We start from the raw sequence: 15,077 nt of genomic DNA, 5'->3' as shown, positions 1-15,077 counted from the left end.
CCGGCAGTCCCTGTCAGGCTGGTTTTCCAGCTTCCTGTGCCATCTGAGGTAAAAACCAGGGAGTGGGTTAGAGGCAACCTAGTTAGATGATCCTCTGGTGACAAAGTGTCAACTGCCCTCCTCGTTGTTTTGGCCACTGTGTTTACATCCAGGAGCCCATCGAACCACAAGACAGGAACTCGTGCTGCCTCTGTAACCTACTTGACATGTTTTAGAGGCATGGTTGGAAAAACTGTTGTAGAACCTTGCTGACCCTGGGAAAACAATGTACTCAAGCATTTTACCTGCGTTTTAATTGTTGAAACCACTTGAGTTATAGTCCCTTAGCTGTTGTCTGTTCATCCCAGAAAGTCCCTATTCTTGAGAAAGTACATGGACAGCTGTGGCTGAGGAGGTAGGGTGGGTTCTACAGTGTGCATGTCCTTGGGCAAGATACTTAACCACAAATTGTGTGTGTGTATGTATGAAACCAGCGAACTGAGCAGCTGGTGGCTCCTTGTATGATAGCCTCGGCCAATGTGAAATGTAGTGTGAAAGCGCTTTGAGTGGTCGGAAGACTAGAAAGGCGCTACACAAGTACAAGTCCATTTACCATTTGCCAGGAACTATTAGCATGAAGGTAAAGGTAAACCATTGAACCTTGGTTAAGTGGTAACACAAGCCTTGAGACTGAGACCTTCAGACTCAAGCAATGTGCATAATTACAACAGACTACAAACCAGCACTGGTTGTTGCTAGTATGTATTACATCTCAAACCATGTGGTCACCTTTTAATTTTCTATCAGTCTAATTTACCTGAACTGTTTCATTCTTCAGATGATGTGAAAATGTAAACAGAAATTTTGTCCCCAAGTTTCTTCTTGACTCAGTTCTCTGGACATGTAGTTTCTCAGACCCTAGTCAAGAATTGCTCAATGATTGTTGTGTGACCTTGTGATAATTAAATTTACACACATTTCAAAATACGGTACCACATCATTTTACATTGAATGTGTTTTTCTTTTAGGTTGAAAGGGACTTCGAGAGAGAATATGACAAGCTCCAAAAGTAAGTCTGCATTTTAAACCATGGTCGTAATGAAGATAGACAAATGAAGAGGTTTCCTAAATGTGGTTTTCATGTCTCTTTGAGTTTGTGATTGACAGGGTAACAATGCACTCAAAACCTACTTTGTGTGTTGTGTGCTGGAGGTCGATGCGTGCGTGATTAATGTAAAACCAAGTCTTACAATGTATTTTATAAATGAAATAGAAATATTACATACTTGTCAAGGAGGAAGAGGGCCCGTTGGGTCACACGCGTAACACGTCGTTAAAACGTCACACCTGTGCCGTCCCAAGATCCTCTCCTGCCGGTTGTCCTGTTTATACAGACATCGTTATAGCACTGTTACTACCTCCGATGCCAGCTTAAAGGTGAAACAACTCTGTTCCCCCATTCGGCGATTTTACCTTTTACACAACATGGTAAGGCGGAATAACAGCATGAAATTCCCGCCTTGAAGAGGCAGTGTAAAAGGGGCTTATGTGTCAGAGGTGTGATAGTTTGGTGACCCATCCAGGGTGTGCCCTGCCTCTCGCCCAGTGTCAGCTGAGATTGAATCCAGCCCCCTGCCCCCGCAGCCCTTAAGAGGACAAGAGGATACAAAAATGGATGGATGGACAGAAGAAACTAGAAAATGTACCACGCACACTGTAACAAAACCAAGGTGTTGAAATCAAAACACTGGCAGATCATTTCACAGATGTATGCATGTCAGTCCAAAATTTTATACATATACATCATAGCTATTTTATAAGTGTACATGTAGGTATTTACTAAGTACTCTGAGAAACTCACACTTTAACATGTTTCTCATTGTACTCACAGTTTCTTTGTCTCACACAGTTTGCCAATCCCTGCTGTGTTGGGGCTTTTTTTTTCTCTCAACATTAAACTGTGAAAGGACTCACGTTTGAGCTGTGGTGGAGTCTGAAATTAGAACTTTGGAAAGAGAGCTTTCTTTCCATTAGATGTTCCCCTCAATCTCTGATAAACTTAGATTAAAGCTAGAAGTTATAAACAAATGAAATTTCCTGTGAATGCACTATAAGTGTTCATAGATATAGAAAAAGCTCAAATGTCCAAGTACTTCATTAACTTGTGGATGTAGACATTTTCAAGGCTTTTTACAAGTTAAAAACTAAATTTAAATACATAAAAAATGACTACTATCATTTTACTAGCCTTCTTCGAATTGAGTAACATGATGTCAGGTTTTCAATGAAACAAAGGAGAAAGGGTTTCAGAGCATTTAAACACCCAAGACCTGAGAGCTCAGTACATTGGGGCCTTCTCTTACTGTGAGGCTGAGGTTATAGAAATTCCCCGAGGGCCCCGCAGAATGAGTGGGAGCACCATTTTCCTCTCAGGTTTTGTTGAGTAGGAGGGCCCATTATCAAGAAGGTGTGGTGCCAATAGACCTTATAGATGAGTCAGAGCGGCAGGCATGTACAGACTTTTAGGTTCTCCACCCTAGAGATCCATATCAACACACCGTGGTGCATTTGTGGCCTAAATATACTTGGTAGGCTTCATATGATTTCTGTTTTTGAATTCTACCTGCCTGGCAAAAGATTTTGTTGCATTAATGATATTAAATACAAAAGAAGTATGATCGTCATGTGCACAGCAGCATGTTTCTCAGCCTGACTGGGATACAGGGTTTTTGAGGCCAATACTGATGTCAGTATTTAAGGGCACTGACACAGCAGGCCAACAATCAGCTGTCAGTCAGTGTTGGACCATTGCTATGCATCTATTGTTCTAGTTTTGTGGTATGTCCCATACTTCTGGCACTAGTCGGCTTTTCCGGCTTATTAGCGTGTTGAATCAGCTTCAGAGATGGCGGAACCAGTTGGTGAATGGACTCACTCCGATTGGCAGTTCAGCTCATTGCATGACAAGAAAAAATGGAAGTGAGAGAAGGAAACAAATGGCTAAAGTCAAGATGACGTGTGATCGAAACATACTTGTTAGATTAGGTAAGATCATTTTTTTAGCCATTGAGCTTTTAGGCCAAAAATGGTATGTAATTGTTTGCGTTAGTCTTAGCTAGCACATGGTAAATATCCTCCGTTCTTTCAACATTGGGTTGTGTTGTTAATGTGCAAACTGGCTAACTATCATCTTAAAGTCGTCCTGTCGGTCATCCGGTTCCCATTTTTTAATGATGAATGCAGAATACCACTGCTTGCTTGTATGGAGAGTAACTTCCTCTCACACAGGCCTAGAACGTACTTGCTAGTTAGCCATGGGTTGTCTTTGCTGTGCGTTCAAATCCAGCTTTTTGGCCGAGACACAGGTGACGTGAGGCGACGCAACAGTCAGCCTTCGTCGCCACTAGTTTTTTGATATTGGTTCGGTGTGTGTGGGCCTTTTAGAGATACATAAGTCTGATAACATATTAGGTGATTTATTTTTATTTTTTTAAACACAGGTACATAACACAAACATTTTTATGAGAAACCCTTGAATTTGTTAGAATTCAAACCATAATATGTAGTGAGCTAGACATCATAGCTATAACAAATGATGTCTAGTACACTACATGTTATCGTTTAAATAAATGTAAACGATGTAACAGCATCACTTTATACTTGACATGACATATACACTGATACAATATATCTGCAATTAGCAAATATCGCTCAGTCTGTTGGCCCTGGTGATTTATCCGTCCAGCACACAAAACCAAAACATGCAATCAATAAATGACAGCCTCAGTTCATTTAGCAGCTTGAATGCTAATTGGCTTAACTGTATTGCCTGACCTGATTCCTGTGTGAATGGCAGGTATTTACCCAAAAGGAATCTGGTGTGAATGGTCAAACGTGGTTGAATGCTTGTTCATTATCTAGTGTCGTGCAAAAGATGTGTGTGTGAAAGTGCAATAAAATGCGGTAGTGTCTTTCCAGTTTTCACTAGGTGATGTGGCTTGATGATTGTGGCTGCACGGGCCCAACATTGGGGCACAGGAGCAAGGAGCAGCAGCTGTTCCACTAGGCCGCTCTATTAGCACCTTTTGGAAAGAGACTCCAGGCTCACCTGGCACTCATCCAGAATGGCTCTCTCACTGTCAGCGCTGACTGAGTAGGGAAGATGCAACAGTATTGTGCAACACATTTTAAAGTAGGAGGTACTATCTGGAACACGAGTCTCACATGCACAAACAAGCACTACAAGAACACATCTTGAGTGTACAGGCATTGGACTCAGAGCATGCTAGTTTGTTTACATAGTGAGATGCTTTCACCCACTATCCTGCAACCCGATCTCCATGACTGGCAGGGTTTTACTGTTATACTGTTATTTTCCTCATTCCATATTTGCCTCCTTTCATTACTCTCAAGTGTTAACTGTGTCAGCCAATTTACAAGACTATTTTAGTTTGAGTTTGTTTTGCATGATGCCCTCTATTGACTTCACTGGCATTCAGAATTGCATTCAAAACTAAGTTGAGTTATGTAGTATGATTTCTTAACTGGTTCTACTTGCTGCCATCACAAAGATGGAAATGATAAAACTGACCACATATTAGTATTTCCATATGTTTTTAACATTGTCAGGAGCAATTTTCTAGCTGCAGATATGACTCAAATAATTGTAATATAATAGTTTCATGGAAATATTGCCTCTTCGGTCAGCTTTTAGATTCTCAATAGATGTTCTCAACCAAACCGAAAAACTGTGATGATTGTCTGATCATACAGTGACCTGAGCTCTCATTGTAAGATCATGGAAATGTATTTACTGGGCAACCTTTGTTATTGAAACAGGAAGAAGCTCTCTAATTATTATACTGACTAAATCCTGCCCGAAGTATTGCTAATAACATTGACAGTAATGTGAGGCACATTCCCTGCGTTTAGAAATGTCTATTCTAAATATCAGGAATGTATGAGTATATTTCGATGACTGTAGAAGAAGGCTGATATGGCTTATGAGACCCAGTTACATCTAATTGGTGAGAGGAATACAAGAAGTTACTGTGGAGATTGTTCTGACAGAATGTTTTTTTTCCTGTGGTGTGAACAATAAAGGATGAAGTTACATCATTTACTGCAAATGACATTTTTGGAACAACCTCCATCTGGTCTGTGGCGATTCAGTGCAAAATCCTAAAACATGTCAAGACAAGTTGTCAAGACAAGTTGTCAGGACAAGTTGTGATAGGAAATAATTAATGGTTTTTAGTTACCCTCAGACCCTGCATCATCACAGTGTACTAGCCCTTTGTTGGGGCAACAAATTAATAAATTAAATTGCAATTACAGTTCACAATCTAAAATCAAAGCTGATACAAATGCAGTCTTACATGGCCTAAATGTATCTGCTGCCATTGTTGACAGTTACCCAGGACCCAACATGCTATTTTGCATGATTTATGACATGTATCTGTGTGAGCTAACTTATTGTGTGTCCTGTGGACAAATTGAAAGCCTCACTGATAAATGAATAATAATAATAATAATTATAAACAAAAATAGCAATTTTGTGGGGCTTTATTCCATTGAAGCCCTTCGGCTTAGTTTTTTATGGTTTTACCAGGCAGGATTGAGGCAGCAGAGAACTGATGACATTCATGTTTGGTTCCTGCACCTGTGTTTATACTGGAGTAAACCACTGTTTGTCTGTTTCCCAGCTGCTGAACAATAAAAAAAACCTGCCAAAACCTTGTATTTGGAGGCATCAGACTGCCATTTGTGGTTTTTATAGCCATGTGTGGGTTACCAGTGTCCTTAAATCTTGTGGCCAGTGGCCATAGTGCCCCCACCAGAAATCCTATGGGATTACACAGCTATTGTCTTCCTTGTTAATATAATCCCTCAAAGCAAAGATGGAAATGAAACCCCACCACATTCCCTTTTTCATCAAACCAGGAGAAGTGATATGACAGCAGTCTCAGGGGAGATTCTAAACCCCTCGTTTGCCTTAATTGATATAATGAATGGCATGTGTTTTCAGCCTCCATAGTCTGGTAATTGCCATTTTTAACACCCATCAATGGAATATGTGCAGTGGAATGATTGAAGACATTAATGCTTTTGAGCGGAAATGTAGTTGACAGTAGCAAGAAGGATTCCCGGTATTATTAATTAGCTAACGGATGTTATAATAACATTTTATGTGGAACCAATGAAATGTGTAATTCCTTCTTGAACCATGTTTTTTATATATACTAATTTCCTTCTCTAGGTTTTTGGTTTGGATGTTTTCTTTGTCAATGTCAACACGTCTTGACTGGATAGAATAGATTGTGATTTGTATATAGATTAATTATGATAAGGGTGTAGAGATGGTGTTCCATTGTTTTTACACTTTAATGTTTTTTTCTGTTCTGTTTCTGACTAATGCCATTGTTTGCTATACATCTCAGCTCATATTTCCCATTGTTGTCAGTGTAACTGATGCTTTACTACATTACTAGACCAGAAGCTGGCGGATAATCATTCTTCTTCTTGTCTTACAGGCTGGAGGATCAGACGAAAAAGCTTCACAAGGACATGAAGAAAAGCACTGAGGCTGATTTAGGTGTGTTCTGCCACCAACTTGTGTGTTACAGCCTGGTGCGCCATTGATCTCCACTTGTTCACCAACATACTTGATGTTGCTTGGCAGGTTTTTCAGGGCTATAAAGAAGCTTTGGTTGTCTTGGTTTGTTTGGTGGTGCATCAGTTCTCGACAAATGAGACAAGAGTGCGGGCTTTTGCCTTAATCTTTTATGGGTTTTTCCAGGCTATCATAGTGTGTGCGTTTTGGATTTGTGCAGTGTTCAGTTAGGGCTCGATTTTTACTGCCATCTTTGCCTTCATTTATTCATACATTTGTCTGCCACAGAAACCATGTTTACTCTACTTTTTATTTGCTTATTTGTTGGTTTTGGAGTTGTGTATTTGGGAAGCAGCAGTAGACATGGCCTGTGGTAAGTAGTCAGTTGTGGGGGTGGAGGAGCGGGGACGGATGGAGGAGTGAGAGGCTTCTTCATTTCCTCTCCTTTGTGCTCTGGAATATGGATGTCTGCATCATCAAAGTGTCATAGCTGTCAGGCCCTCATTATCGTTAATGGATTCCATCTGTTGCACAGGTCCCGTCTCCACCAACTGCTACGAAACAAAGAACTGGACCTACTCTGCATGTCAGCACTGCATTTAATACACTGCTTTCTATATCCACTGTCATTTATTAAGTCAAGGGTGGTGATATGCAGAGCTCTATTGAACTCACTGCCAATTAGCTGGCGAGGGACGATAATATCTTTTAAGGCTTGCTCCGGTTCACAGTTTCAATTAGACTAAGTAACAGAAGGCAAAGAAAGCGGCAGGGATAACTGTGCTTTTCATACTGAGGAATTGTTCGTGTTGTTTCAGCTTCACTTACTTGCACCTTACAAACACAAATAATTAAATCACTACCCTCACGTCACCTTTTGATTTTCATGACCCCATAATAAACATGTCTCTCAGTCATATCAGACAAGGCCAAATCAAGCAATTTGTTACCTGTCAAATGGAGAGAGATGCAGAAATGTGACACCACAATAACTGATTGGTTGAAAATCGGTCTTGAGAGAATCCTGAGGGAGTGTGAAAAGAGACCAATGACTGTTCCAGATCTCCATGAAGCCCATTTTCACCACAGCCTCTCCTGTCAGCTTGTATCTCCTCAGTGAAGCTCATTTATTTTGACTGTGAAGCCATAATCTGATATGTGCTCTGTGTCTAAACAAAGTGGCATGAGTGCAGATTAACAGTAATTGGTGCTGTCAGTGTAGAGACATTGCAAAGATTCTAGGTTCTCTGGTAAATATTCAACACGGCAGCCCGCCCCACCAACCCCTCACATTTTTACAATGGGGGCAGCACTGTGCCATTCTGCTTTTGCTTTTTAGTTCTTTCCCAAAAGCTCACTTTTAAAGACCCTACAACATCCAAACACAGACACTGATGAAATGCTTTAAGCCTTAGGGTAATCCACTATAATGGTTTAAGAAAAATGTACAAATCTGGCGTTGAATTGGATTAGAATGTGTAGATGAGGACATCTTCAGTAACCATTTGTATGGGCTGTAGTCTACATGATTGTATTTCACAAAGTTATTTAATTACGTGTTAACAGTAACCTCTGCTGTGTGTGTGTGTTTGTGTGTGTGTCCGTCAGCCATGTCCAAAGCAGCAGTGAAGATCTCTGCAGACCTGCTCAGCAACCCGCTGTGTGAGCAGGACCAGGCCTTCTTGGAGTCCATGACGGCTTTAGATACAGCCATGAGGCGGATGGACGCCTTCAACCAGGAAAAGGTCAGATCCATTCCCGCAGTGTTTCATAGTTTTAATTTTTAGTTTGTTATCTCACTCTTTTGCTGTCTTTCTCTGCTTTGTTTCCTTGGCACTTGCCATTGGCACAGATACCATTAGATGGGTATCGGGGGAAATGTCTTTCCTCAGACATACAAAGTAGGAAACTAGACGGGTTTTTGTTGGAAATGCATGTTTTCATATTTGTCAATATTGTGCAGCCTGTGGACTAAAAACTATCCGTATGTTTTTCCTTCTGCTGTTTTTGAAAAGCATCTGTGGCATCATCCTCTATAAGCTCAAGCTACTGGTTATCAGCTGTGAAGATTGATGCATTTGTGACTCACTGGTGTCTAAAATAACTCGTACAATGGAAAGGCCTTTTCTCAACAGCAAAATATGTAATACACAAAATTTATTTGACTTCAGCACCACATTTTTTTTTCAACAATGGTTAGTCCATACAGCAACATAAATGTTTTGGGGGGTTTTTCACTTGCCCAGTCAGGCAAGTGGGTCAGAAATCTACTTGCCCAAAGCGAGCTTTTACCATATACCAGTTGTTTTTGGTATTGGCTGTTATCAAAAAATCTTTATCCAAGTAAATTAATCAGAACAAGGACACAGCGTGCACAATCCACATACTACAATACACATAATACCACAGTACATATACCATATTACATATACCGACAATAGATATACAACAATATACATATGACATTACACATACCACTACGAATTCAGGCTTGTTTACCACTTGTCCAATCTTGCTCGATTGGGTAACGGAGTAGCTAGATTTACTAGTCTGATGTGGCATTTTACTTAATGCCTTAACCCCTATTGTTGAAAGGTTACAGCAAAAAAATCCCTCCTTCATAGAGAAGAGCAACTATAATAAGCTTGCAGTTATAATAATTAAAACACTTATAAGCTTCTTAAATCCCTCCTGCAGCATTACGTTTTTGTTGGTAGCACTAGATAAAAGAACAGCCAGGGAACCACCAAAGTTTCAGGTCCTACCTACAGACTGACAGACAAACTGGCAGACCCAAACTGACATTGCCATCCGTAGACTCACACTGCTACTGTAGCTAGAATATGGCCCATCAATTTATTGACCTCCGTTTCCTCTGTTGTTGCACTTTTTTTGTGTTTTTTGAGTATTTGTTGATTTTGGATTGCATTTCCCGTAATCTTTGTGCTTTTCACTCTTGTATGTTTTGTCCTAAGGGGCAACCGTAGATAGGCAGGCATTTCTTTCCAGAACTGTAAGCAACACAGCATACTGTTGCCTCGCTCTTTCACAGCTGTACTTTGTGAAGATCTCTTCTTTGGCTGTCAGGCCTCTTCAGATTATTTGCTGGGTGCACTTCAGGTTTTTGATTAGAATCATCGCCACAGGTAGTTATAATGTGAATCATAGTGGCACCGCATGTGTGCATCCTTAAGGCACTACACTGTGAAGGGTAGACTTTTAAAGAGGAAAAAATACAGGAGATCACACTAAGGCATATACCGATTGACTTTTTTCCATCTGTGTTTTCTTGACTCATTGCCCTGCTGTTAGGTGTTCTGGGCTTTTCACATTTGTTTCCTTCAAAATATTCCCCTCTCTTTTCACATTTAGTTGTGTACCAGAATGATTTCATAACTCCACAACAATGATCTAACAAGATGCAGAATATGCATACCTTTCTAAAAGTTGGATTCATTTTTAATTGCACTGTAAAATTGTAATGGAATATCTCAGGAACAGCACACCATCTGGATTTGTACATATTGACTGAGTGGACATGATTTCTGCAAAAACCTCATGAACTGGATTCAGTTTCCATAAAAAATCTAACTATTACCTATTTCCAAAGATATGTTAGTGAAGCTGTGTCCATGCTACAATCCATAGAAACGTATGTCTAATCATTAAAACAAGTTGCATCGGTTTTAAAAATATATTGTCTAATTAGCACAAGTTGGTGAGTAAATGTCATCACAGAGTAAGTTGAATACAAGATTTGTATTTCATGTGTAATGTGATGTCAAGAACTTATTTTCTACATTGATAGAAAACGACTTAAATGTCACAAAAAAAAATCTTTGTGTTGATTGTAAGATATGCAAAATGTGTAAGGTGGATTTTAAGCAACTACTGTATTTTGTAACAGTCACTTTTGTTTTTTTCCCTTTCTTCAGCTATAACATACCAGTCTTTCAGACTTGCTTTGCTCACAGCTCATCAAATTTTACAGGAGCCATTTTGAGTGACTAGACAAAGTAGAATGTGGGTTGGACTGAGCGTGTGGGTTTGTGACCCGGGGTGCGTATGTTCCAGGACTTGGCTTGGTCGAATGCCCAGGAGAGCACTCCTGCCAGTTTGACTGTTTCAGTATAGAGTAACTTCTACATTCTTCAGATTTTATACAATATCAAATTAGATTTTTTTTTTTTTCATTTTCACTGTCTTCAGATTTGGACCTGAAGGTAATTTTTCACCAGTGCTACCACACACTCTTGACTGTCACTGGATAAGTAATGTTGGGTCCACCTCTTTTTTCCCATATCATTTAAAAACCAAAGTTTACAGATACTCTTTCAGCGTCAAAGTCTACTTGCTTGCCTTTTTTCTTTTAAAGTTGTAACCTGTTTCTCTGCCTGCTCCCCTCAGTAACCTCATCAAGTCTCTCAGTCATCCCTCATTCAGTTGTGATCTTGTACTATCACACTGTAAGCAGTTTCTAGGAGCGACTGTTCTTCATACAGTATACTTGTGATTCCATTCTCTGGCTCCATGGTGTGTAGTTTTCCTGTTTGACTGGGACGTGTTTGACATTGATTCAGCCAGGCACTTTGATCCCAGCACAGTTTTTCACTTGTGGAGGACAACAGTCACCAACTGTATTGACGTGGTTGTGTGTTTTTTTAACACACTTTCATCCAGAGTGGATTTTGACAGCTAGGTCACACCTGATTTTCTCTGCACTTCTTTCAGTCTTACTAAATAAAAATCCTTGCCTTAACACAATGTTCAGTTTCAGGTTTGGGCAGGGCTGTGTGGCTGAAAGTGAGCTGAAGGCAAAATAGTGATTGTGAGCACTTTTTGGTCAGCCTGCTATGTGGAATATCACCCCAGGTTTGCTAGGTGTTTAAAATCCAGCACAGCTCACTGGAACACTACTCGAGCTTCTCCCTTCAAGCTGACTGTTGATTCTGACGGCACCAACAGCAAACCCTATTGCTCCTGCAAAACAGACACAAAAGCATCCACCCTTTGCTCTTCTCCGCGTTGAGACGAGATGTTCTGCCGCAGGGCCCGCAAGTGAGAGAGCCAGCAGATAAAACGTGCAGCGATAATGAAGGCAGCAGTGGCCCAGGTCTGTGTGTTTATTTCTGGGGCTGAGGAGGGCGCACAGCCCCGCCGGCACACTGCTGCCGAAGCTGAGCCCCAGTGTAGATGGCGGCAGCGCAGTAGAGGATGCTCCGTTTGGAGGGATATTGATTTCCTCTGCGATCTGTGTGTATTTTTGGGAGGCCTGTGTGCCGGGATGGCCTCTGCCCCGTGACTCACTGATGGAGACTACTGCTTGAGCGCCGGCCTCAGGCTCTGCAGGGCCTCCAAGGAATAGCTCTGCCCCCCCTCTCTGTGGGAAGGGGCAGAGGGTAGAGGGCACCAGCATGCTTAAGCAAATCTGCCGCTGTTGTTCTCCCTCCTCGCTGCATGCTCTCACCTTAGAAGCAGCGGCGCAGCTCAAGTCAGGGAGGGGGGGATGGTGTGAATATGTAAAACAAAGAAAATGTGAATTCCCATGTACTTATTTGTTATTGGTTCTCTGTTTTCCCTCAAACCACAATCAACCATTTTGTACTTGGAAATCTGCCTGTGTGAAGCAGTGAGTGTTGCTGTATGTTCTCATAGATGGTCAGGGCATTTTTACAGAGCACAGCTGCGATCTCGCTTCCTTGTTGTTGTGTGATTGACTGTCCTTCCAATAGTGAGTGAACATATGATTAGTTGAGCTGCTGCTCACCGTTCTCATGCAGCTGTCACTTCACATCTCACTGCTCTAAATCCTCCATTACTCTTTGTAGTATTTACTCTTCACTTGACTCAATTGCCTGGTTAACTTAGCAGTCTGTCATGCTCGAAGATCCAGTAGTCATATTGAATCTGCATTGTAAATGACGCTGGAAACTTTATTAATTGTGCGCCAACTTCTGTCGATGAGACTTGGTGCCGGGGCTGGAGGCCTCAAGATGAGATGTTCGTTTACTTCCATTTAACACCCCCCTTCCCCTCCTTCCCTCCCCTGTCGGTTCTGGCAACCAGAAGCAGAATGCAGGAAAATATAAACTGTTATTGTTAAAATGTTTGTTTGCAAAGAACTTTCATCTTGTAAGGCAGCCCACCCTCCACAGGATTTGAAATCAGTTGGGCTTTGCTTTCATGTCCGTCCCCTGACAGTTCCATCCTTTTGTATCGCAAGCTCAATGAATATTCAGGGGTTTCTCCTCGGGGCTTGTGTACAATAAAAGAGTCAACGTCACGAAAGTTTCTTTGCAAGCCCCCCCTCCCTTTTTTTCTTGAGTGCTCTGTTTGAATTATACACAATTGTTGATGTTTGTGCAGTGGCATTACTTTGCAGCTAATGAGTGAGAGATTTAGATGCTATTTTGCTCCAACTTTAATTTTGATGTAACTCAATTTGACAATGAATAACAGTTTGTCTCATGTCTCTTCCCTTGGTATAGAGGTGCTTATTGCTTATGTTAACAATTTTTCTGTTTATTACAGGTCAACCAGATTCAGAAGACCGTTATTGACCCTCTGAAAAAGTAAGTGTCCATCTGGATATCTCAATACTTTATCGTTACTGCTGTTTTTTAAGAGGTTGGCTTTAAATGTCTCTCTATACCAGACCAGGGTCAAAGAGCTGTTGCCGTTTGTTTGGAGCACAAATGTTGGTTTTTTCCCCACAAAGGGCCATACAGGGAATATAGATGCATTAAAAAAATCACAGGAAAGTACTGTAAAGGCAGTTTAGTTCAGTTTTTGTGGCTTAATGTTCCTGATGTGGTAAAGCCATACGACACACGGAGCAGATTAAGTCCAGTGCCTTGTAACATTTTTTTATTTGACCCAGCTCTGCTCTTTACACTGGTGGTGCTCGACCACTGGAAGGCCTGAAGTGTAGTAATGCAGACTGTAAAAATGAACTAGGGAGTGAGCGGTGCTGCTGTGGTGGTTGTGCGTCTGGAAGAAAGTTTATTTGGTTCTCATTCCTAATACTCGCCCCCATTTGAGCAGGCGGTGAGTGCTATTCCATTCCTAAAGCCTCACTTTTTCAAGCATGCGCACACACACACACACACACACACACACACACACACACACACACACACACACACACACACAATGTACACCCGCACATGCAAAGCAGAGGTACTAAAGGGAGTGGTTGGACTATCCCACCCTTCTTCCGGAGCGCTTGTTAAGGTTGTGCTTCCTCCTCTTGGCTCCTCCCAGGAGATTTTTTATTTTTTTTCTCAGTAAGAGAGTGTGTGCATATGTTTCTACTACAAATTTATGTTGAACCCCAGAAGTGTGTTAGTTCAGTTTTTTTAAATAACCATTGTTAAGAGATTCCTCTGTAAAACATGAATAGGTTGGTTTAGTGTCTGTGTGTGTATGTGTGTGTGTGTGTTAAGCCCCTTCTTCCTCGTGTGCTCTGGTGGCGGAGCAATGACAGGATGGAATGGTTCTAATTTCCTCTTCCTGGTGGGCGGCAGGCGGACGTGTGGGCAGGCTCAGAATATGGCAAAGGGCCCAGCTTCCTGGGCCCAGAGCCGTGGATTGGTTGAGGAGGAGAACTGTCTCAGGACAGTGCACACTCTCACACAAACATGCACACACACACATACACAAACACCAACCCAGATTTTGGAGGGGTTGCTGTCTCACAAATATGGTATTTTAGACCATAAAGTTAGGCATTTACATGAATCTGAAATAGAGCAGAGGAAGTAAGTACATAAATGAGTTTTGAAGCCAAACTAAACTGGCGTCTTTATTAACTCCCCCCCCCCCCCCCCCCCCTTAAAAACACAGCACTATTAGTTTATCAAAGTGTCTTCTATAGAAAACGGAGACACAAAAGCTACTATACTTTAAAGCTTCCATTAAGATTCCATTAGTCCATCACTAATGAATATTTGTCATTGTTTACTTAGTCTCAAAAAATACTCTACTGGTGATCTTGTGTCATCTTAAAGAGAATTAGAGAAGAGTTGAAAAGGAGAACGTTAATGTTAATGGAAGACCTTGAATGGGTTGTGTATGTGTGTGTATGTAAGCATATGTATGTGTGTTTGTTAGGTACGTGCTTGTGTTCATGTGTTATTACTATTTAAAAATTTGGCATCCTTAATACTTGGTGTGATAAAATGTACAGTAAACAAGTAAAAAAAAAAGCAGCCCCAACCCCCCCCCTCCCTCGTGTCTCTTTCTCTCTCAGGCCTAGACGTGAATTTTGTCCACTCAGCGGGGTCACTGAATGACATCACCGTGTTTATGTGAGGGGAGGGGAGTGCGTGGGCATTGAGTCATTTGTGTTATCTAGGCCTCCTAACCTAGCCCTTTCTGCTCCGCTGCTCTTTTGGGTGAGACAGAAGTCAAGCCTGTTTTGAGACCTCTGCCCTGAGTTGAGCCACGACTGGACAGGCCACACTAACCCCTCTCACTTAGAGGA

The 15,077-nt window shown here is 41.4% G+C and overlaps 1 protein-coding gene across 1 annotated transcript in view; it reads left to right on the top strand.

Annotated features, from left to right (window-relative positions):
• bin3 (bridging integrator 3) overlaps positions 1-15,077 on the top strand; it is a 31,205-nt gene that overhangs the window by 8,061 nt on the left and 8,067 nt on the right. The window contains exons 3-6 of the mRNA XM_050049980.1: positions 1,008-1,048; positions 6,513-6,574; positions 8,201-8,337; positions 13,124-13,164. Coding sequence (XP_049905937.1) covers positions 1,008-1,048; positions 6,513-6,574; positions 8,201-8,337; positions 13,124-13,164 — 281 coding nt within the window. The remainder of the gene's footprint in view (positions 1-1,007; positions 1,049-6,512; positions 6,575-8,200; positions 8,338-13,123; positions 13,165-15,077) is intronic.

This window comes from Epinephelus moara, chromosome 8 (genome assembly GCF_006386435.1).
Source record: "Epinephelus moara isolate mb chromosome 8, YSFRI_EMoa_1.0, whole genome shotgun sequence".
Classification (NCBI taxonomy): Eukaryota; Metazoa; Chordata; class Actinopteri; order Perciformes; family Serranidae; genus Epinephelus; species Epinephelus moara.
This window is presented reverse-complemented; position numbering and strand designations above follow the sequence as displayed.